This window comes from Eucalyptus grandis, chromosome 6, assembly GCF_016545825.1.
Source record: "Eucalyptus grandis isolate ANBG69807.140 chromosome 6, ASM1654582v1, whole genome shotgun sequence".
In the NCBI taxonomy this organism is placed as follows: Eukaryota; Viridiplantae; Streptophyta; class Magnoliopsida; order Myrtales; family Myrtaceae; genus Eucalyptus; species Eucalyptus grandis.
The window spans coordinates 8,685,350-8,710,781 of NC_052617.1; the positions used below are offsets into that span (position 1 = coordinate 8,685,350).

Here is a 25,432-nt window from a genome sequence, read left to right on the forward strand (position 1 = left end):
GTCTAGTCCAAGTCGTTGCGCGAGATGCGGGGAAGTTGTTGTAGCTAGGTTTTTGGCCAACGTTGAATTATTTATTTCAAAGTGCAGTTTTTATATCGGCTTTGCATAATCAATCGCTGTCATCTCTCCCTCTTCAAACACTACATTCTTGCTTTCTTTCTGATCCTACGTTGACTTCATTATTGAGAATATTTTACACCAACTTAAGCATCGGAGTATCTTCAATTGGCATAACCTAGAGACTTTTCTTATTTGTGATGGACGAGTCCAAGTTGCTTGAGTTCATTATTCATGAGCCAATGACCTGTTTCAACTTGAACGTCTATAATAGGATATCCAATTTTGTTTCAATATAAAAGGTTTTGCTTATCGTACCATGTAAACGAGATCCATAACAAGTTTCAAGACATGTCTTTTCGGACATTAGTTAGAGCGGAAGGTGCTGAAATATGATGCTGCTTTACTTAGAGATGGAGAAAATAAAAAAAAATAAAAAAGATTCCTTACCTTCTCGATCCCTCAGATGAAGCAAAATTACTTGGCCAAGAGATACAAAATTTTCACAATAGTCTTGAGTTATATTACATACATATTTATGTATATACAGAGCACTAAGGTATATATGTGAGTGTAGAATCCATAATCTTATAGTAAAAGTAACATTCGAATATGAAATGCATTCAATTTTATAAAACAAATTAAAAAAAATTTCAAATAAGAGCCTAAAAAGGACATAGTTACAAATGAGAATCCAAAATACCCTAATTTTCTCAAATGAGAACTTAAAGTAGACTTATTTTAAATAAGAATTTAAAGTAACCATATCAATTTCAAAGAATGTTTAACCTCGTTGGCCAAAAGGCATTTTTATTTTTGACCTTTTCTTTTTCCCTCTTCCCTCTGCCAACCATGGTGAAGGTCATCGGACTTAGGCGGGGACCACCCTCCCTTGGGCTGGTGAGGGCGAGGGCGAGGACTGCCTTGCTGGATTTGGCAAGGGTGCCCTCGCCCGCCCAAGCAAGGGCAACCCATCTCGACGTTGCTAGCCATCGACAAGATGGGATAATAGCTGGTGGACGGAAGAGGGAAAAAGAAAAAAAAATTAAAGAAAAAATTTAATAATTAAAAATATACTTCAGTTTTTTTCTTACCCTTGCTCCGATGGTCAAAATGGTTATCGGCTACCAAAAGTCTTTATTTAAGATGATTTGATTGCTTCAAGCTCTTATTTAAATAGTATTCACTTTGGACTCTTATTTGATAAGATAATGGCACTTCAAGTCATTATTTGAAAATTTTCCTAAAGATTCTTTATATGTAAAGTGGATAGACTAAGCATGCCAATAATGGGACAAAGAATTCTTTTCTTTTTCAAGAAAATTTCAAGAGAATCAAAATATGAACCGAGTCATAAACGTCATAAAAATATTTATATATCTGATAATATATATGGTAATAAATAATAAATTAACTCCAATAGAATGATATACATTAATACTTAATAAATTTAAGTAAAGTTGACTGTAGTAAGAGCATATTATGTGCAGAAAAAAATCATACAAAATTTTATGTATAATAATAGTGGAGAAAAATTGACTTCATGACGAGTGATAGAATTTATAGTAGGATAAACTAAAATAATAGGATAATTGTCCAAAAAGTCCTAGATTAATTGTACGTTGGCCATTTTAGTTTGAAACATTTTGACGATTATTTGCCATTTTGAAACATTTAGTTATAAATCTTTTACTTATGTCAATTTATTCTTAAACATTCTAAATATTTGCCAATTTAGTTATAAACCTAAAAAATTGCATAGAAAGGTTTAGGACTGCATCGGCAAATTATTAAAATATTTATGACTAAATTGGCATAATTGAAATGCTTAGTATTGAATTAGCTGCCATAAGAATAAGTTCATTTTTGTTAAAATTGGACACACATGATGTTTTGTACATGTAAAACAAATTTATCTAAGGGATAAGTGTAATGAAAGACTTACAATTTGTTACGAAAGAGCAATTGAATTCTAAAACTTGTCAAATTTATATAATCGAGTTATTTCATTAACTTTGTCCAATTTGATTGATGAAAATGACTTTTTTTTTAATATTATTTTTTCCATCCTACATGGCGATGACATGACTAAAATGAGGTCATTTTATACTTAGAAAAATAGGGAAATTGACACAGATAGTCCATGAACTTTGGCCCAATGTGTAATTTAGTCCATGAATTTTTAATTTGTTTAATATGGTCTTTGAATTTTAGCCAAATATGTAATGTGGTCCATAAAATTTTAATTTGTTCAATATGATTCATAAAATTTTGGTATATGTTCAATACAGTCCCTAAGTTATATGAAAATGTTCAATATAGTCATTCCATAATTATTCAAGATCAAATATTGTATTGAACACTTTCATATAGCTTAGAAACTATATTGAAAATGCATAAAAAATTCATGGATTACATTGAACAAATTAAAAGTTCATGGACCACATTTTACATTGAACTAAATTTTAGAAACCAAATTTCTATTGTGTCATTATTCCTAAAAAATAAGGTATTTTTTTTTTTTTTTTTTTTTTAAAGAGGAGGAAACTTGAGAAGCTAGCGAGGATTGCAAGCCCTTGTCCTCGCTGCCCATTGCTAATGCAGCCCTCACCTATCATTGATGAAGGTTGTCGGCCACTAGCCATCCTCCATCCTCACTGGCCCTTCTCGGCAATCACCTATCATTGACAACAACGGTGAGGGATGGAAGCCCTTGCCGCTTGGCTCCTCACATCCCCTAATTTTTTAAATAAATAAAAAATTAATTTATTTTAATTTAATATAAAAAATTTGCATAAAAAAATCAAATGATGTCATTTTATAGTTATCTTTCATATTTTAACCACGTTATTGCCATGAAGAGAGAAAGATATTATAAAAAAGCACATTCACATATCAAGTTTTAAGATTTCCAATATACTTATCCATTTATTTAAAAGATCGGCAAACCTCCAAAAATATTTATGCAAATAATTTTTTCCATGATATTTTCTTTAATTATTGTCATTTACATACCCCTAAAACATTTTAGGTATCAGATTTCTATGTAAGTTGAATATGAAAATGTAAACGTAAATTCAACAAACTCTGAAAAATAAATCCAATGGGGAAGTCTGGCCAAATGCACTAGTGATTTTCTGTTTTCTACTATATTTCAGTAAGGTTTCAAAACCTACATACAGAATTTTTCAGGATCATGTATAATGTCTAATATGTCTTATTATAAGTTTCTCACAAACAAAACAAAACTAAAAGAGCAGGTGTTTGATATGCTTGCTAATGTTGGGATGACGAAGCGTTTAGATAATGCGTTCTACTTGCAGCCTCTTAAAGAATTATCTCATGTTTTGCTTAGTGATAAAATTGGCGTTGTAGACTTTAAATAATAATTTTTCTGAGTTTTGTACCTTTATTTACCAAAAAAAAAAGAGCAGGTGTCAAATCTTAGAGTTCAAGCCGTTTTTTTCGGTACTGGGAAAGACTACAGTCGGACTCGGTCAGAAAAGAAGCCTGGACCAACACGACAAGCAAACGAAAATACCCAAGAGGAACACGCATGAGCTCAAATCGTGAATGCCCAAGCAGCTTTTTGATTCCCTCTTTTAGTACAAGCAGTTAACTTCGTTCATTCAAATCCAAAACAAAAGCGAAAGTAGCCTCATCTTTGTTCATTTACAATGAAACTATTTGGAAAAGCCTAAAGGACTGCCAAAGCTTGTGGCTCACCCTATCCGGAGCAATAAAATCTAAAACAGAACCGAAGGCAGATGATAAATCATTCCTGTACTTGATGTTACTGGACCAAGCGTCTGAACGTTTTTTACCGTAAGGGAAGCGTCTGAATGTTAACTGCTGCAAAAATGTGCACCACTGTACTTTTCTAGTTCACAGCATGTGATCGAATCCTCCACCAGCTTGAAGCCCGGGCAGCCGGTTCATGCCCACAATGTTAAGTAATTGTTAAAGCCACCGCCTAGTTGTTGGATCTTCCTGCAGCAACATAACCACGAGATACAGTGAAATATGGCTTCGACTAACAAATGAGATGAAAAGAAGGGTGTTAAAGCAATTCATTAGTTGGTCTAAGTTGTTATTAGGATAAAAACAGGTAAATCAACATTATAGAAATACAGCATCTTCAAAGGCAACGCTGGTGGTTAAACGCTTATTATCTGACACCACCATACAAACTTCCATCAAAATACATATATAGAAAGGTATCTTAAGACATGCAATTGGCGAAACAGAGACCAACAGTAATCAGGCCATGAAACTAAAAGAATTAAAACAGCATACAAGCTAACATAGAGGACATCCGCACAGGGTAACACTAGCTTCCGGAGTTCACTTAGTGAAGAAAAAATAACTGATGTACGAATTATTTTCCCATTCTTCAGAAGAAAAAGTGGACATGGCTACAAGCACTTACACCAAGACAAGCATTAAATGTGCCATCCCTTAACATTTAGAGAAGGCAACCTCTCATTGCATCGCAAGCCCTGAAAGGGAACAGAAAGGCATCTTCTGTCAACCAAACATATACCTAAGCCATTAGATGATAACTATTTAAAGATGAGTGCTCCAAATAGACAACCTTGGATTATCTGCCAAACGCAAATAACAACGAATAATGTGCTTCAGCAGCCGTGATGAAGGTTGTTCAGCAAGTGCTCCAACCATGTGATCCAAAACCGGGCCTACGGCATAGAACCGCTCTGCCATAGTGCAAATATAGTCCAAGCCCAAGTCATCCAACAAAATCGCCTGAACAATAAATGTTGCCACCTGCTGGAACAGAAAATAAACATTATAGCTTTGCAATTCCTGTCAGGAGAAAAATCAAATGATGAAGTTCATGACAACTTCGGACAAGTACCTTCTTTTATGGGCAAAGTAACATGAAAATTCAAATCAGGTAGACTGACTATGTTATCACTCTCTGGTACTGCAGTTCAAAAAGTTTCTCGGATGACAAAATCATTTGAGCAACCAACCAAAATTCCCAGACACGTTCCATAAGCAGACACCAACTCGACGATGGTGACAAAATCCATTCAAGTAAATCTTATATACCAGATGCTTAAGTTCAGCATAAAGAGGTATTGAGGAAATTCGCAATGCATGAGGATGCTATTATTTCAAGATCTAAATCAACAGATACAAGCTTCATCATATAACCACAGCTCACAGGAATCAAACTCAATCAAAGGAGGAAACTACTATAAAATCAAGCGAGTCTAATGCCCAAGACTTGTTCCTATTTTTTCAATGGGGAAGGCACATATGGCTTCATCTTTTATGTTGCGTAAAAAGTAGAGCGATTGGGTGACCAATTATTACTGAAAGAAATCAACAGCATTGTGACAATATGCCATCGATCACGGACAAAGCAATTTATAGGAACTTGATGATAAGGTAATTATTGTCAAAATGACAAGTTGTTTAGATCAACCATATCGTTATAAATGTTCAATCCTTGCTAATGAAAGGCCATGTCACAAGACACCATCAAAGTTCCTCGAGGCTAACATCTTTTATAGATTATAAAGTTTTCATTAAATGACCGTTTACTGCAACCAAATTTCCAGCAGCACGTTTTGACGCAGTCATCAAAGTGATTATTAAAGCAGCTTGCTAGCTCGTTTGCATGCTTTATCCGATGATAGGTGGAAACATGGATCTGGTCGAGGAATAAATCCCAAACCACATCTGATTGTAAACTCTAAGAATCACATTTAAACTTGACACTTTCTATAAATCCATAATTTAGTTAATCCTGATAGTCATACAACCTTTACGGTGTGATGCAAATCTTTCTCTAGAACTTGTATGCTTCAGAGAGAATTTTAGGTGGTTTCTGATAATCAAACGTCACAAGTAAGAGGAACAAAATTGTGCTTTATTCAACAATGTTTCAATGAAGATGGTCTTTTAACAGGATCTAGAATACTACCTTTGAGGAACAACATTCTCGTGTCAGGGTGAGAGGCTACACACTGAACAACACGAGACAGAACTCATAATTATCAGTGTTGGGGTAGACAAAGGAAGAATAGACAGAAATCGCCTTAAAACACACCAAAAGGAAAGCTAAATGGCTTTACAGAATGCACATGCACTTTCTTCTATATAAAATCCTTACCGGTCTCACAATAGAAATGCGAGGCAAAATTACTAAAAGAGCGAGGACCTAAAGTCGTAAGCAAAAACAATATTCTGAGCAGTAGTTGCCAATCATCACTGACTAGGACTGACCGAGGACAATGTTATAAAGTAGAAGAGAAAACATTGGCATAAATTCTTTAATGTACTCTGACAAACTTCTATTGCGATGTCGGAGTGAAAGAGTACTTTAAAAAATGATGAGCTACCCATTCCTGTGACAAATTTACCACAAATCAATTTTTTAACTACCATAAATCCCAAATTGGTACACTTATAATGAATTTATCTTTCGTTAACTTCCGTCAAATTTTACTGCTAAATTTGCTAACGTGGATTATACATGATGACATGTTATGGTGACGAGCAAGTCCATATGGAAATCCTTAGAATAAATGCCACAAAAAATTTCAATTTGTCACGGGTATATCATTAAATTTATTATAAGAGTATCATTAAATTTGTCACGAGTATACTAATTTTAGGTTTATTTGGTATTTATCCTATGGATGTCCACGTGGACTTGCCGTGTTATCATCTAGGTCAACCAATTTAATGATTAAGCTGACATAATTTGTCACAAGTATATCATTTTGGAGTTTTTGATGATGAAAAAATTAATTTGGGGTAAATTTATTAAGGTATACCAATTTGAGGTTTTTGATGGTAAAAAAATTAGTTTCAAGTAAATTTGTTACAAAGTATACCAATTTGAGGTTTTTCGTGATAAAAAAATTAATTTTGAGTAAATTTATCATGAATGTATCGGTTTTGGGTTTTTAGTAATAAAAAAATTAATTTTAGAGTTAAGTTATCGCATATGTATTAGCTTGGAGTTTTTTCATTGTATTAACCCTCTCCATAATTGATTTTGGCTTATTGTTTCACCTGGCCACCACCGCCAATTACTACCACCTGCACCACAACTATAAATTATAATAACCGATTGCTAGTGCCGCCAGGCCCATCACCGCTACCTAGCAGAGGCAGCCACTTCCTCAAACAACCGTGAGCAAGTCATTGTCTTCTCTGCCGCACTTAGTTTGTCCAAGTCGAGCACTGAGGAAAAAATGGTTTGTAAATGGTTCTCCATCCAAATGTTTTCTAATGAATTTTGTTTTCATATAGAAAATAATTTACTTGGAAACAAATACACTAAAAAAAATAAAAAAAAAATAAAAAAAGATCTGTCTAGCAGATGTGTCGCCTAGGGCAATAACGTTGTTTAAGTTGCATATTTTTCATGTCATTGGGACTTTTCTGAAGCAATGAAATAAGAGGAACCGAGTCCCCTAGGATCCATCAGAGTTTCCAACCGTAAACGAGGTTGTAATGAATGCAGAAACTGTCAGTATGCAATATCGAGTCCTTTGTGACTTCTGCAGTGAAGGTTGTACTGACTGCCAAATTGATTAATTAATAACTAATTATTTGAAATGATAACCTGAACATTCATGCCAGTTCTCAACAACAGGAAAGATAACCAAAAGCATTGAGAAATTTGAAATCCAATGGAAAACCTAATAATTTACCCACCCAAACATTCCATGTTTTCAACAAATATAATTAACCATGTGTCTCAACCAACCATAACAATATGAAAGATCGCATCCTTTCATAGTTGCAAAGAATAACAAAGCGTTTCTCTTCACATTCCCATGCTCGGAGGAGACTCAAAGATTATTAGATTGGCTTCAACGCAAGCAACATTCGGTAAGCAGCATACCTCCTTGCCTCTTTTTTTCTTGATCTTTTTTCTCCCACTTCAGTGTGGACAACGTCACTCTTAACTACAACTGTGCAAGCATATTCCTTGCTATTCTGGGGGCCCGACTCCTCCGTTCTGCAAGTCAAAAGGACTGACATCAAGAGACTAATTCTACGTGAAATTTCAGCAGAAAGAAACAGAAAAAGAGAGCACCAACAATTGGTGAAGAAGGAAAAAAGAGGCATTTGGCATTTCATCTCTTTGGAAAATACCAAAATATCGTGGCCATGATAAGCTCTTGCCAACGTTATCACTCATATATCTTTTCGTAGAGTATATGCAAGACTACCTTGAAGCAAGTACTGATTTAGCTAATATCAAAAGAAGATTGGACGTGTCACTGGTTCTTGCAATAGAATCCAAAATAAAAGGCAGAGAGGAAAGGAAACTGCCTGGAAGTGTTAACATCTGCAAAGCGAGCAAAACAATGGTAAATAAATCAAATGAAGAAGGAAATGTACCGGTAGTCAGGTTTGGGCCATTTGTTCTTGTCACAAAGCTCGTTTAGCTTCTGTTTGGCATCCTTAATTTGCAATGGGCCATCAAACCGATGGATGACGGGTTCTGTTGAGGATGTTGAGACAAACATCTGCGAGCGGCATTAATCCTAGCAATTACCTTATGCTCAGAAGTACCTAAGGCAACATCCTTCCCATCTACACTGACCCTAGCTATATAAGTTGAATCTATCTTCTCTTGCGTAATCTCTACATCCTTTCCCTGCTTTTGATAAACCTCATATAGCATTGTGATCGGCTGAGGCTGCTGTTGCAATTCTTTAGGGCCAACAATAGGCTCCAGTAAACCTTTGAAAATCTAAACATGTACCAAACAAATCTGTTCTAAAGACGACAATGATAACAAAAGGGAAAGCTTGAAGATTAAAATAAAGGACTCATCTCATTGAAGAAAAAAACATTGTACCTTCCAAAATTTCTTTAAATCTGAGCCAGCATCGATATAGATAGCAGCAGCCACAGATTCTACAATATCTGCAAGAAATTTTGGGGCTTTAACTAATCCCCCATGTGCGACAGCACCATCTTCCTTCTTAATTGCTCCAGCAAACTCGCTAACCTGCAAAATAACTGGAAACATCCCAATGAAAAAGAGCGATAGAGATACTAACAAGTAACAGATAGAAACTTCATCTACATCTCATTCCCATATTATACAATTTGTACATTCACAGATGCACATAGAGTTAAACAGATAAATAGATTGTTGCATTTCGTCGAGCTATTTTATTTCCAACTTTCCAGAGAAACAAAGAATTCGCAGGCAATATTCCAACCACAGAAATTTGGTACAAAAGGTGGCACTGCTTTGGATAGTAATGTTCCTTCTGAAAAGTTCCATAAGAAGGCAGTTTGAAAATCTGTTGAGAATTGCACATCGTAGATCGCGTAGAGATAGAATGGAGATCCTTTCAGCTTAACATTCTTACCATAAATATCAAGGTGCAAAGCATTTTTTCTTCTTCTTGTAAACTGTTGACACCTAAATTTTTAGGGTTAATTTTTGCTATAAAATAAAAAAATCACATGGCATATAGTTTAGGGAAATTTTATTTTGTGTTATATTGCATTAGGATTTTTCACATATTTGGGTAATATACACTGCGAGGTGTATTTCGTGCAAAAGGGAATTTTTTGGATAGAATATGTGAAAAATACAAAAGAGAATATCACATGTAGTGCAATGATATATTCAGAAAATTATGCACGAGTGAAATTGGAAATAAAATTTGCTTCAAAGATCTAAAATTTTCCCCTATAAAAGGCGTTGCACACGTACGGACAAAGGGGGATTTTCGAAATTTTTGAAGAGCAATTACGTGAGGAGTTCTTGGGGTCTGGTGAGCGGGGATTCGAAAGAAAAATCAAGAAAAAAATTGCTTTCTTCCGTTTGTCTTTGGTTTGTCTTGAAGAGAAAAAAAGTCAGAAAAAAAGAAAAGAAAAGTCATGTCTCGCAGAAGGGAAACAGAGAGAGAGAGTACAGAGACAAGGAGTGACGTGAGAAAAAGAGAAAAAAAAAAAAAAAGAAAAGGGGACGCCACTGTTCATCTTCCTCGCCGGGTTGCCTGCCGCGCCGGCGCCGCGTGCCAACGTCGTCGACCGCGCGGCACCGCCTCCACCGGCTATCTCCGCATCTCCGCCGCGGCCGCACCACCACCGATCCGCCTCCACCGCGTCCGTCGGCCCCCGTGAGCGCGCCTTGCCACCGACCTGCGCACGGAGTCCCGCCGCCCCGCCCGCGATGCACCAGGACCCGAAGCAGCCGTCGTTCGTCCCACCTCGCCGCGGCGGATCCGCGATCCCACGTCCGGATCTCTCCACCCGCAGTCCGGGCTCCGTGCTCCTGTCCCGACACCGCCGTGCCGCCGCGACGCCCGCACCCAGCCGGGCCCGCGGTCCTCTTCCGCCCCGACGACTTGCGAGCTGTCCCCGACGACCCGCGCCGAAGCCCCCAGTGCCGCGCCGCCGTCACGCCCTCGCCGGAACCCTAGCCGGAGGCTTCCCCTCGCCGGACCCACCAGCTTTATTTTATTTTATTCTTTTCTTTTCTTTTTCAGGAAAAAGGAAAAGAAAAAGAGAAGTGAAAGAAAATTTAGGTATTTTCTTTATTTTATTTTTTAATTATTTTTGCTATTTTATTTTATCTTTTAGTGTAATTATTCCTTAATCTGAAATTGAAATTCCATGACATGAAATTGCCTGGAAATTAGTGATTCTCAGTCCGATTTTCAAGCTCGAAATCCGACTCGCAATCACTTAAAAATTGCCAATCCGATCTCCCGCTCGAGATCCGATTCGTGATTTATGTGAAATTGGCCAACCCGATCTCATGCTCGAGATATGGTTCGTCAATTTGTGTATCAATATGGCTTGATTTGATGTGGTGTTGCTTAAATTAATTTTCTTAAAAAAAAAAAATAGAAAATGTAGCTTTAGGGTTTGCATGTTCACAATAGGTATTTTATTTCGAATTTTAAAAAAATAAAAAAATCAAATCAATTCATTTAGGTTGCTAGTTCTTTTAATTTGGATTGCATGTTTAATTATTTGGCAATTATTAATTTCGAAATTTAAAAAAAGGGGAAAAAAAGGAAAAACACAAAAAATGTCATTATGCATATGTCATGTAGGATTAGGGCATTCTTTGCACGTCATTGCATGCTAAGATTGCATATTATAGGTTTAGATAATTTCTCCTAAATAGATTGCATGCTTATTAGGAAAATAAAAATCATGTGCACGTCATATAGAATTAGTTTCATACAATGCACGTCATTTAGTGATTTTTGTTAGATGCATTTAATTAGAAATTGCCTGTCATTAGAATTAGGTCATTAGATTAATTTAGATTGCATATTTAAATGTTGCATTTCTTTAATTTCGAATCTCATAGAAAATACAAAAAAATTATTTAGAATAAATCATCTCATGCTTATGATAGACTACATGCTTAGTTATGTCATATTGTTTAGGTCATATAGCTAAGTCATGTTGCCATGTCATATCATTTCATGTTAAATTAGTGGCATGCATTGCATAAAGCATGATTCTCATTAATTAAGTGAAAACAAAACAAAAATTGCGTGTTAATTAGAAACCATATCTAGGGTTGTTGATGTAGATTTTAATTTAACATTGCGGATGCTTTCGTTGCTTTGAGGTAAGTCCTGCAATTTATTTTCTGCTTTACTTGAGTGTTAAATTGGTGGTTTGCGCACCCGCATGAACACCTCACATGTTAGGGAATTAGTTTAAAATCAATCCAAACTCCTTGCCAAACATTTTTCAAAATTAAAAGAATGGTACCGAAAGGGCATTAGAGAAATTTAGTGTAACCAAGTCCCCGTACCCATAATCTCCGATTCGTAGAAGTAAAATAATTCTCCCATTACTTTACTTGGGTTTCTAATCGACCCACCAAAAATAGATTAGTGGCGACTCCTAATTAAAAAAAAATTGCATGTTAACAATTCAAACTTAAGTCGCGAATTGGTATGGGCTTGGGAGAGCCCGAGTTAAGTCTAGGCTTAACAATCCATTAGCCAAACCCTAGGTGGTTCAAACCCGAAAAAATTAGGTCGCGACATAAACATTTTAAGAAAACTAGTCGACATTAAAAATGATATTTACACTAGCACTCCGCTGAAAATGGAGAATGAAGACTTCAGGTATGTAAATGATTACCCACTTGAGAAGGAAAAATTATATTAGGTATTGATACACGATGTGACGTGCTGACATTATATCCTCAATTTATGAAGTGTCATTGTACATTACAAATTGATCAAAAGCATACCCCATTAGTTGGTGATATCATCACATGTCATGTGGAACATGATATCGCCGTTATACATTTTCTTTGATATGGCATAGTTTTCCTCCAACAAAAATTCTTTGCAGACATAGCAGGAACGGCTACGGTCCATTGGCCTTACTTTCGGGAGATATGAAAATGCCATAATGACCTCATTCTATGTCAGGGGGCTGGAATAGAACCAATACCACCAACATTTTTTTGAACCAATAACAAGGACCACCAAGCACATTGCGGCTACCCTCAACACCCAGCAGCCCCAAAGTGGCCATCCAGGGCCATTGATTTTATCCATTGGTTCGACCGGTGGACCCAGCCGAAGCCTATTAAATCAAAAGAGAAAGAAAGTGCATGCTTCTGAAATCGAACATACATAGATCTCTGACTGTTGGCCTCATTTTACCAAGTCTTATTACCATATCAGTATCAAAAGCTAAAGTGTCACTTAGCAAAACACAGCGAAAAGTAAGTAATTCTAAACTTTGAAGCTGTTTCTCCAAACCTCCACTGGCTTTTATTGAACCCAGTCACACAAACATAAAACTTGAAGTATTTCGAGTGACCTTAGCTATATATACTGAAGATAATCACTAATCTAGGACGAATCCATTACCCGCATACCACGTAGGTCACTACTCTCCAATCCACCAAAAATTGATAGAATGTTAAGTAGAACAAGTTTTCATAAGTTGTGCTCGATGCAATGAGCCTCCTTTTTCCCTTTTTCTCTCAGGTTAATTTTGATATTCAAGTCGCCCATCGGCCAACCTTGCGGTCAGATTGCGTGATCCCAAGACACAAGCGTGTTGTTACTTGTTACCACTGCATCAAGGCCATGTCGGTAGAACTCTTAAAAAAAAAAAAAAAAAACTAAGGATTATACATTTTGGGACAGAATTGATAACAACAGACAACTGTCTGATAAACTACACCGATGACTGATGCCTGGTTGCCCTTGGCCCACGAACTTTACTCCACAGATCAATTAATACTTAGGAAGCAACTGCTCATCTCAAACCAAAGACTCTGTAATTCACCGAACATGGCCCAATTTTTTTTTTTAAAAAAAAAAAGAATATCGGAACACAAAAAGAATCAAAATTCTCAGTAGCACTTGCCTGGTCATCCGAGTACTGCATCTTGTCCCTAAGGAACTGATAAAGCCCGCGATGCACGGCCACCCGCGCGAGCTTCTCCGTGCTGACGTTCGCCCACAGCAGCTTCGTGAGCTTTCCCTGTTTGAGGTCGGGGTACGCCCAGAACAGGTGGTCGCTGACCACGAGGTTTAGGACGCGGTCGCCGAAGAACTCGAGCCGCTCGTAGGACGGAGCGTCCGGGACGGAGGAGTGCGTCAGGGCCTGCTCGAGCAGCTTCGGGTTCTTGAACTCGTAGTTCAGGATGGCCTCGACGTCGGAGACCCAGGATCCCCTCTCCGGCGCCGGCGAAGGGAGGGAAGCGGGAGAAACCATCTCTTTGTCTGGAATCTAGTAAAGTTTCTTGATCAAATTCGGATTTTGATTAGAAAGAGAGAGAGAGAGAGAGAGTGTTTGGTGACATTTATATTTATTCTCATAAAGAGATAATATCGTATTTATTCAAAGTCAACACTAAGCGCCAATATTTCCAAAAAGTCACCGACCATCCCTTTATAAGGACGCTGATCTCAATCGAGCGATAAAGAAGGAAAAAGAGCATATTCTTATGATCCTAAAGCCATAAGAGATGACACATCTTTCCACTCCAAACATGAGAAGCCCCCTAACTAGGAGATGCCTTGAGGTGGAGTTCCCCATTCTTAAAGGGCTAATTCCAAAAAACAAACACCAACTTTAAATCAAATGATAAATCTAGCTAAAGTTGAGTGATAATTCTAAGCTTTTTTTTTTTTTTTTTTTGTAAAAATCATAAAACTTTTACTCTTATCTCAAATCTAGCCCCTACTGTTAGTTCTTCATTTGAAGTTAACCTTGTTTTAGGAAAAAAAAGTTTCTAGTCATGAGCTTGGTGGATCTCATTCATGATATCTCTCGTGAGTGGTGGTTTACAGCTTTATATTACGATAAAGCAACGAATTCTAGCAAGAGAAATTCAATCTGGAGATCTTTTTTACTTGCTAGTGAAGCGTAAGAGACGATGAATAATGTCACTGTTATTCTCCATGCTATGGCTTCGACCAATGAATAGTGCTTTAAATTCGCCTAGGAAGTGTGCATGGATTTATTGTTGAGGACAATTAATGGATCTAAATTAAAGGGGACTAGATTTGGGATTTAAGTGAAATCAGTGATTTTTTTTTCTAGACAAAAAAAAATGTTGGGTTAAATTTGTCACTCCACTTAAAGTTGATGCTTTTATTACGAGAAAAAAAAAAGGTTTGGGTCAAATGTGTCACTCGACTTAAAATTGGTACTTATTTTACAAGACAAAAAAAGGTTTGGGTCAGATTTATCACTCGATCTAAAGTTTATTTTGGGAATTATGCCCATTCTTAAATATTGATATAAAGGGTTATCTCACACTACTTAAATTTTCGAAAGATGAAATTAGCGTAAGCCAAAAATTAACTCCAGAAGAAAGAATATTAGCTCGTATCCAAACACTTTTTGAATTTTGATGTTGTTTGCCAAGTCTGAACTCTCACTTCATCATCGCCTATGGCACCAAGATCCTTTGAAGAAGTGTTTTTTTTTTTTTTTTTTATGACTCAAGGAAGCCCCGTATGCCGACAATGCGGCGGAGTAAACCCTGAGGAGGCACGTGAGTCACCACCGCCCCTCATGCCCCGGGTAAGTCACTCTTACGACGCTAGGGAATCGAACTCCTCTCTTTGCGTTAGGAGGAGAAGCTTGCCGCCAACAGCGCTACCCAGGTGGGTGGTCTCTACTGACTATATTTGTAAGTTTAATTTATATCAAACTAAGATATGAAGTGAAATGAATAATAATGGTATCCTTACTATTAAGAACTGTTCAATAAACTTAGCTATTCAACTGCCATACATGTTCAGTTAAAAAAAAAAACTGTCATTAATGTAGAGATTCAACTGCCATAAATGGCTTATAATCTTATATTTTATGGGAATTTTTTTGTCGTTTATGGCGAAACTTCATTAGGAATTTCCTAACACGATAATTTGCCAAGTATAGACCATGAAGACCTAAGTCTTGTCCAAGTCGTTGCCCCAGACATGGGAAAATTTTAAGTTGTTATTGTTAGGCTTTTGGCCAAAGTTGAATCTGTCATTTCATAGTAACTGTTTTTATGTTGGTTTTGAATAATCAATCGCTGTCGTCTCGCCCCTCTTCAAACCCTATATTCTCGCTTTCTCTCTGATCCTACGCCGACTTCATTATCGAAAATATTTACACCGACTTAAGCGTTGGTGTATCTTCGATTGGCAAAAATTTAGAGACTTTTCTTATTTGTGACAACTGAATCCAAGGCACTTGAGTTCATAATTCACGAGCCAAATGACCCGTTTCAACTTAAACGTCGACAATAGGATATCCACAGTTAAAAGGTTTTGTCTAATGTACTGTGCAAACAAGACTTGTAAGAAGTTTTCAGATATGCAAATCAACGTTTAAGGATGAGATCTTTTTGGGCATTAATTAAAATGAATAGCGCTGGAATATGAAGATTTACCTAGAGATGGAGAAAACGAGAAAATAAATTGCTTACCTTCTCGGTGAAGCAAAATTACTTGGCTAAGATATACATATTTTTCACAATAGTCTTGAGATTATGTTACATGCATATCTATGTGCAGACAGAGCACTAAGATATATATATATATGTGTGTGTGTGTGTGTGTGTGTGTGTGTGTGTGTGTGTGTGTGTGTGTGTGTGTGTGTGTGAGTATAGAATCCATAATCTTATAGTAAAAATGACATTTGAACATGAAATGCATTCAATGTAATAAAAAAAGATTCATTTTCTTGATATAGAGTTTTAAGATTTTTCCCAAAATAAGTAAAATTTATAAGGAAAATTATTTAAAAATTCAATCTAAATACAAATACTAAATGACAATGTGTTGTTTTTATATGTAAAGTGGATAGACTAAGTACACCAATAATGGGACAGAATTATTTTCCTTTTCAAGAAAATTTTAAGAGAATCAAAATATGAACCGACTCATAAACATCATATATATCCAACAATATTTAAAGTATTAAACAGTAAAGTAACTCCTTCAGAATGATATACTTATAAATTTGAGAAAAGTTGACTATAGTAAGAACAACATGTAATGTGCAGAAATAAATCATACAAAATTTTATGTATAATAGCAGTGGAGAAAAATTGACTTATGAGAAAGCACAACAATTGAATAATTGTCTAAAAAGTTTTAAATTTATCACGGTAGCCATTTTAGCTCGAAACATTTTAACGATTTGCCAATTTATGTCATAAACCTTTCAGTTATGTCAAATTTAGTTCTAGACCTTTGGAATATCTACCAATTTAGTCCTAAACCTATTTTGTGGATAATTGGTTGGAATGACTATTTTAGCAAATCTTCAAAAGATTTAAAACTAAATTAGCAAATCATTAAAGATTTTGGACTAAATTGCACAATCCAAAGGTTTATAACTACATTGGTAAATTATCAAAATGCTTATGACTAAACTTGAATGTTTAAGACTGAATTGGCTACCACACACGATAAATTGAAGACTTTTTGGACAATTTTTCTGCACAAGTAGACATAAGGAATAAGTTCATTTTTGGTAAAATTGGACATATACGATGTTTCGTAAGTGTACAAAAAAAATTATTTAAGAGATAAGTGTATTGGAAGTCTTATAATTTATTAACAAAATGCAATTAAGTTCTAAAACTTGAAAAAAAATGTAATTTAGCCATAAATTTTTCAATTTGGTGCAACCGAATTCTTCCATTAACTTTATTCAACTTGGCTGAGGAAAATGCTGACGTGGCTTTCTTTTATTTATTATTTTCTCTATTTTACATAGTGATGACATCACTAAAATGAGGTTGTTTTGATCCAAATATGATTTTTCATATAAATTTTATTTAAGTTAAATTATAAAATAAGTTAAAAATAAATTTATTTATTTTTAAAAAGAGAAGGAGACTTGAGAAGCCGGCAAGGGCTGCAAGCCCTTGTTTTCACTGCCCACCATAGCCAATGGCAGCCCTTGCTTTCATTTGATGAGGGCTGTTGGCCACTAACGAGGCCTTGGCGACCCTCGCCGACCATCCTCCACCCTTGTCGGCCCCCAACGATGGTGGGGCCACAATGATGAGGGATGCAAGCTCTTGCAACCTTGTTCCTCACGTCCCTTTCTCTTTTCTTTTTTTTTTAAAACTTATTTTTTAATTTGATTTAAATAAAATTAATATAAAATCAGATTTGAACCAAAACCACATCTTTTATACTTATATTTCATATTTTAATCATATCATTGATACGTAGAAGAAAAAATATTAAAAAAATCACATTGGTATTTCTCTTAATCAAGTTGAATGAAATTAATCAAATGACTCGAGTGTGCCAATTTATTAAATTTTAGGATTTGCAATATACTTATTCGTCTATTTAAAAGACCAACAAGCCTACAATACTAGATTATCTATACACATCATATTTCCGTGATATTTTCTTTAGTTATTGCTATGTTTTCCCTGGAAAGTAGTGACTCCTCTGCTTTTCCTTTATTTTTTTCTATTTATTTAATGCTAGCATGACTCAGCATGACTCCTATTTTGTAAAGTAATTCATGTTTGATATCATAATCATGTCGACGTCATCGATGCTCGACGTCATCCCATTTGAAAAGTAAAGGAGATAGAGGATATGTTCTTACACCAATAACCACGGTATGCTTAAATTTAAAAGATGACAATTTTGGTTCAAAAGAAAATTATACATTGGATTAAAGACAACTAGATGCTTTTCCACTTCTCTAATGAAAGGCAAAAGATATCCTTCTCCTTATGGTCCACATTTATGTTTTTTTTATTTGGACCCGCATCTTTCACATTGTGCCAAAAAAAAAAAAAAAGGGAACACTATCAAACGGGCTTGGTTGTCTAATTGCATAAGATTAAAGTCTATCAGCTTGTTCGATCAAAAGTAGACAATAGCGTGATGAAGTTTGAAGTCACTAACAATTTCTTTAGGATAATACTTCTTTGTCTCTCTATTAACAAATAAGAGATGATGGTTATGTTTACACAAAAAAAAATGACAAACTTTTTGTTATTATCGACATGTGATAAACTTATTCATTGAGAGAAGATTTTGGTCATTTATGAACAAAATTATTGACAACTGTAAAAACCGACAACTTGATGAATCCATACCTTGAAGTAATTAATAAAAAGTGGAGTCGACAATCTTGGATACAATATTCAAAGAATTACTTGTCAACATAGTAGAATAAAGCAACCATTAAGATAGTGGAGTTGTAAAAACCGTCAAGGTAATGGAGTCAATGTAACCATTTGTAACATCGATTTATAACTTTCCTTTGTAACCTCCATTAATAATCGTTGATTGTATGTTTTAAATAGCCACATCGTACTCTTTGGAGGCCCTAACACACAAACAAACAAATCTACTATCTTTAAGTTATCTCTACTTTCCTATAGTGTGCTATTAATTTCTAGACTTGCATTGTTGATTAAATTCGGACGTGTATTTTTATCCTTAATGATGTGTTGTCGATTAAATTCTGTCATAGTTTGTTTATGTTTGGTTTTGTTGAAGTGATTCTATTTTCCAAGCTTGTCATTGATTAAATTCCAGAACAATTTGTGTTTTTACAGTTTTGTTTCAATCAACAGCGATGCTTGAATGAGAAGAGAAGTTAAAGATAATGAAGAAAGGCTAAAGTGTGATTAAAAAAATAATTTACATCCCTAGCAACAACTAGAGATGAAGAAGAAAGGCTAAAGTGTGATTAAAAAAATAATTTACATCCCTAAAACAGCCAGAGACGAAGAAGAAAGGCTAAAGTGTGGTTAAAAACATAATTTAAATCCTGAACAACAGCCACAGATGAAGAAAAAAAGTCTAAAGTGAGACTAAATATATGATTTACATCCTTAACAACAAGATAGAGAGGAAGAATAAAGTCTAAAGTGTGACTAAAAATATAATTTGCATCCCTAACAACAGACAAAGATAAGAATAAAGGCTAAAGCATGACTAAAAATATAATTTACATCCCTAACGACAGCCAGAGCGCTCTGTTTTCACGCCTTTGATTTAGATTCCACGAGTTTCTTGCTTGACTCCTGCGTCATACTGGACCTCAGCTCGAGTCCTGTCGCTTCTCACTCCTTGACGCTTGACGAGAAAATATTGGGTGGTCCGGGACCTCCACGTCAGCGTGGTCCCCGGCCACTCACGAGGAGCCATGTGGATGGTGGGCCCACTTGGTGTCTTCTGCCCTCTTCCCTCTCTCTCCTCTTCCTAGCCTGTCGACGCCCTCTCTCCTCTCCTCCTCTTAGCCTGCACGCTCTCTCTCCTGTCAGAGCATTTATTGCAAGGAAAAACTTTCTCTTTCCTTCCTTTGAGAAAGAAAACGGCCATTCGTTCCTCTCGTTCCTCTGTCCCTCTCCATTTGTCTCCTTTCGAAATTTTGAATCTAAACTTTTCTCCCTCTCCGCGCTCGTTGCTGCTCCGCCGTGCATCAAGCGGCCGTTCCCTCCCGTCGCTGACGGGCCGCCCCTACTCCGATGCTCGCTCGCTTCTCTCTTCGGGCTCGTTGCTGCTCCATCGTTCGTTCCGGCGTTCCCAGGATCGCAGATGCAGCACGTGGAGGAGAAGCAAGCCTCTTCGAGCTCCCCTCAACGTTGGCGAGCGTCGCCCGCCGAGCGAGACCCCCACACACAGGAGGCTCAGAGGCGAGGTTGCTGGAGAAGTTGGTGTTCCGGAGGACGGCCTCCCCAACCGGCAACGCGGTCGAGGGAGCTGAGAAGGAGGCCGCGGTGGAGTAGTCGAGGGACTTGACGTTGACGCGGCGAAGCCTGAGCTCGGGGCTCTTGACGCGGACGGTGAGGGCAAACCCGAGGAAGGCGGCGCGGAGGATGACGATCGGGGCGAGGGCGTAGACGAAGCACTTGCTGCTGCTGCGCCTCTGGTTGCGGCAAGGCGGCGGCTTGGCGAAGTGGGCGAGCTCCACGTCGTCGCTACGGAGGCAGGGTCCGGAGGGCACGATTGGGCTGGTCGGATCTTCTTTAGGCATTACGAAAGTCAGAGTTCAAGTGAATGCGAGAGAGCACGGTACTGAAATCTCTTCGACATGATGGTCGACGCAGTGATCACGGCCATGGCTGTTGCGGGGCATGAGAACATCCCGGTGATTGTGGCCGAGACAGGGTGGCCAAACTCGAGCCCCGATACAACAGAGATCGACGCCAACGAGCTCTACTCCGAAATGTACGTGAAGGGCCTGTTGGGACACCTGAGGTCGGGGCAAGGGACGCCATTGAGGAAGGAAGGCGTTGCGGAGGCTTACGTTTACGAGCTGGTCGATGAGGAAGCAAAAGAGACGACGAGCAGCCAAGCTCGTGCGAGGAACTGGGGGATCTTGTATGCGAATTTGAGCGAGAAGTATGAGGTCCAATTCTCTTGTGCCGCCCGCTATTGTGGGTCATTGGAGGAGCTGTTGATTGGGTTCGTGTTGATGCTGCTGATTTTGGTCTGGTTGATATGGTATATACCGAATTTCCCATGGTGATTCCGTTTCGACTGGGGTTTGATTTCGTTCTTGCTCTTTCTCTTCGATGGAGTGTGTCCCTCTCGAAGAAGATGATTCTGCTGTTTCGTTTTTTCTCTGTTCTTATGATATGATATTGATCTTGATCTTGATGTAGTTCTTTTGTTCTTTTATGGGGGTTCTGGATGTGTTAGAGATGTATTTGAAATCAGTGGTAATCGGATGAGAAGTGGAGTGATCTGGAATCTTGCTCAATCGAGCAACTTTTTTGTCTTTCTTTTCTTTCGCTAGCGAGCCAGAGGATTTATCTTGTTCTTTTCCCTACTGTAGTTTAGCTCGAAGCAAGAAGTTTCTGCAAATTTTAATTGAATGCCATGGCTCTGCCGCTGTTACTGGTTTCCCAAATGCGAAATGGGCGAAGTCAAATCGAATTTTTCGTAGCAGTACTTGAACTCAAGGTGGGAATTCGGAAGATTTATGCATGCTATCGAGTGTGTGGTAAACTGCAATGCCTTGCAAAGCTCGAATCTTTTTAGGTAGAAGAAGAGTTGTATGCGCAGGCAAAGCATATAATAAAAACCGGGCATTGCTTTGTGCTCAGCGTGATAGATCGGCAGCCCCAATTTGAATTTGATTGAAGATAACCCAGGCTCGATGCAGCATAATGCGAAAGAGGAGATCGATTAGAGTTTTTGCTAACCACAGGGCAATGATCTGAGAATCTTTGATCTTTCACTTTTTTAAAACAAAACAAAGTCAGAATAGAATTCGGAAAATCATGACAAAGAAGGGAAATTGCTTTTGGTGCGGTTCTCAATCCCGACGATATTCACAACACCTCAGAAGAACAGAAATTCACTTGTCACTTTTAACAGTTTCTTTCCCTCTCTTGCAAAAACACTTTGATGGAGTGACGGGAATGGTGGTTTTGTAAATTGTCCACTTGCTAGTCAGAATTCAATTCGTCATCACCCCAAATATCTAACTGGGACACGCGAAAGAAGACACAAGAGAGACAAAATATGCCAAGAAATCATCGGATAAGGCCTCGAGATTTCTTCAAACGATGAAAATTAGCTTTCACCGAGTACAGTGAATCAACTTGGGCAAGCATAACCTAGCAAACTATCATTCTAGTTCGCAAAACTAGGATTTTTGTACAACACTGCTATTTCCTACTAAAGTTGCGCATGAAACCCAAAACAAGCCAGCTGATCTTTCCTCATTGCACACCCCAACATATTCATACAAGCACACAGACATGCACCCCTATTCACACGCGCAAGAGATTATGAGCTCAGAGAGAGATTGAGATTACATAATACAATCAATCGCTATTTACATTTGCAAGATTTTAGGAGTTAGTGTGGATGACCAAATCCAGATCCACCGCGGCCTCCTTCTCGGCTCCCTCGATCGCGTCGCTGGTTGGGGAGGCCGTCCTCCGGAACACCAAGAGAGCATCTTCTCTGCCGTTGGGCTTCCGCTCGCTTGTGATTCCCTGTCCTCACCGTATCTGTAACACGTTCTGCATCCGGAAATGGCAAGCGGGGGACTCCGACGTCACCCGCAGAGCTTGGGACGTGGTTTGCCTTGCGCTGCTATGGCCAAGGAGAGGCGGGGCGTTCAGGCGGCTCCTCGCGGTCAAGTTCCGTCTTGCCGTGGCTGGATTCATCAAGAGCATCGGTGGCGGTTGCGGCTACCACAGCTCGATGCCCATCCGTTACGGGGAGCGCAAGCTCTCGTTCGACAAGACCCTAGTCTTCCACGTCAAGATGCATCGACCCGGAGCATCCACGAGGTCCCGCTTCCGCCTCCCTCGCATCCCCTGCATCAGCGACAAGGACGGCGACTGGGAGAGGAAGAGCCCAGTCGCCGTTGAAGACAGAGGAGAATGTAGATGCGGAGGTGGCGGACGAGGCGGATGCGTAAGTGCGGCGGCGTGGTTTGTCGGACGGTGGGCTCCGTCGTTCGCCGGAGGAGCAACGCGACGAAGGGGCAGAACGAACAAGAAAATATTAGCTGTAGCTCAGATGCAGCGGCAGCTGACGAGGTGGATGCGGAAGCGGGGTCGGTGGCGTGATTCGTCGGACGGCGGCTCCATCGTCCGATCGGAGAAGAAGCGGAGGGTAGAGCAACCGGGCGCGAGTCAAACGAAAATATGGAGAGAGAGAATTTGTAAGAGAGAAGGATTGCTTTTATTTTCTTGGGAGGAGAGAGAGAGGGCGCCGAATTTTTCAAATTTCCCGAGAGGGAAAAGTTTCTGGTGGGCCTAGAATAGCTCGTTGAAAGGTCAGGAGAAGGCTAGTGTAGGCTAGCGAGAGAAAAAAGAAAAAGAAAAATGCAAAAGACAGCAAGCGGGCCACGCTTCCACGTGGCGCCACCTGAGTGGTCCGGGACCACGCTGATGTGGAGGTCCCGGACCACCCAATATTTTCTCCTCCTTGACAACTACGCATTGCTCGACTTGACACTCGGTCGCGTAAAGCAAGGCATTCATTCTTATCGGATCGTAAATAGTTTTCAATGAATTATCGACTCTTTGCCCTCAATAGTCACCTTCTCCGTCATTATGTTCTCCTGCTTTGCATATCCATTCTATAACTGCTGCCTTATTGTAATAATACTCGTGCCATCTAAAACATTTCCTTCCAGGATCTGGTGAGAGAGTAAGGATCAAATGGAAATTACGAAATTTGTCGCAGAAGTCCAGAAGTTATGGCTGAAACTCAATCTCCGAGGGGCGATGCTTACGAGCCTATCTGTTCAAGTCTTTCTCATCTTTTTTGCACCCATTCGAAAGAGGTGGTCAAACTGGTGGATCTCGACGCTCTTGTGGTCAGCTTACTTGTTTGCCGACTGGGTCGCTGTCTATGCCTTTGGACTCATTTCCAAAGCCCAAATCACTGGGGGTACTTCAGACTCCCATGTTGATGTATCTGGTGACCTTCTGGCTTTTTGGGCTCCATTTCTTGTGCTCCATCTCGGAGGACCAGACACCATAACCGCTATCGCCCTTGAGGATAATGAGCTGTGGGGTAGGCACATGCTTAGTCTCTTATTACATCTAGGCATTGCATGCTTGGTGATTTACCAATCCCTCCCCAGTAACAAGCTAATTGTCCCAACCCTCCTCATGTTTATTGGAGGAACCATTAAATACACTGCGCGAATACGCACTCTGTATCTTGCAAGCTTCCGTATGTTCCGCAATTCCTTGCTCCCATCTCCTGATCCTGGGCCAAACTATGCCGAGATCATGGAAGACCGCATTGCTTTGAACGAAGCTCATATCCCACCTTTAACAGCCTCATTGCCAAAGGCCCGACATCATTCCCATCATGCAGGAGCAGAAGGTGAAAAAAGTTTGGACGACAGAACAGTGATAAAAAAGGCGTATTTTTACTTCAAAATTTTCCAAGGCCTCCTTGTGGATGTCATCTTTAGCTTCCATGTACGCGACGATAGCATGCGATTTTTCAGTAGGAGAACTGCGAAGAATGCTTTTCGGGTCATTGAGGCGGAGCTCAACTTCTTATATGATCTTTTTTATACCAAGGCTGCCATTGTTCACTGTCCATCAGGGTACTTTTACCGAGCTATCGCAATTGGCTGCATTGTTGCTTCTTTTGCAAGTTTCCATGTCCTGAACAAGCATGGTTTTCACGATTTTGATGTATAGATTATGGAACCGAACCGAACCGTTAGAAAAATCTTCCAAACCGAATCGAATGAAACCCGAACCGAATACGAACCGAACCGAAATTTCGGTTTTCAGCTTTTTTTTTTTTTTTGTTCAACTCAAAATAATCTAAATTCAATATGTTACTGCACTTCAAGCTTAGAGGATTTTGCAATTTAGATCATATACTTCATTCCCTTTTTTAAGCATTGGCCAAATAATGATATCCAATTTAAACAATTGCTTAACATAATCTCTCTTGATGATTCTCTAAGAGACAATTCTATTGTTCAATATTCAAATAATTAACCTCAAATCCTTGCTCACCAATCAGGTCGATATAATTTATCATGAGAACTGCAGCATCTCTTAATATGTCAACCTGAGAAGTACGAGAAAAAGGACTTTCTCAATATCACAAGTGTGCCCATTGCTGGGTAAATTAGAATTGACAGATAGATGGGCAAAACACATGAACTACAGAGAGATTCATATGATCCTCATACTCGGTTAGGTACAACCAGTCAAAGGTAAACCAATAGTTAGACAATAATAGCTTTGATTGTTGTAATCTTTAATGTGATTCAAAACAAGATTAAGACCATACCTTGGTAATTGTAGAACCAAGATGGCAGTGGGCACCCACAAGCTTGAGCTCGTTTGGATGTGATTTTACAGCATCAAGAAACCACTGCAGCTTCTCATTCCTAATTCTAAACTTAGAGTTCTTGTTTC

General features: G+C 38.6%; 1 protein-coding gene and 1 pseudogene across 1 annotated transcript; both read right to left on the reverse strand.

The window, feature by feature from the left end:
• Positions 1-3,942: 3,942 nt before the first annotated feature.
• LOC104451331 overlaps positions 3,943-25,432 on the reverse strand; it is a 45,369-nt pseudogene continuing 23,879 nt past the window's right edge.
• LOC104448201 (ribonuclease 3-like protein 2) lies at positions 7,712-13,867 on the reverse strand. The gene is made up of 4 exons (XM_010061991.3): positions 13,438-13,867; positions 8,912-9,064; positions 8,449-8,803; positions 7,712-8,062 (listed from the first exon to the last, which is right to left on the reverse strand). Exons 1-3 carry the CDS (start codon positions 13,786-13,788, stop codon positions 8,492-8,494), a joined length of 816 nt encoding a protein of 271 aa, XP_010060293.2. The 5' UTR covers positions 13,789-13,867; the 3' UTR covers positions 7,712-8,062; positions 8,449-8,491.

Coding starts and splice junctions, on each gene's coding strand:
- LOC104448201 (XM_010061991.3), bottom strand. CDS start 13,788: ATGGTTTCTCCCGCTTCCCTCCCTTCGCCGGCGCCGGAGAGGGGATCC. Junction 9,065..13,437: donor TGCAGTACTCGGATGACCAG/GCAAGTGCTACT, acceptor GTTATTTTGCAG/GTTAGCGAGTTTGCTGGAGC. Junction 8,804..8,911: donor ATTTAAAGAAATTTTGGAAG/GTACAATGTTTT, acceptor GTACATGTTTAG/ATTTTCAAAGGTTTACTGGA.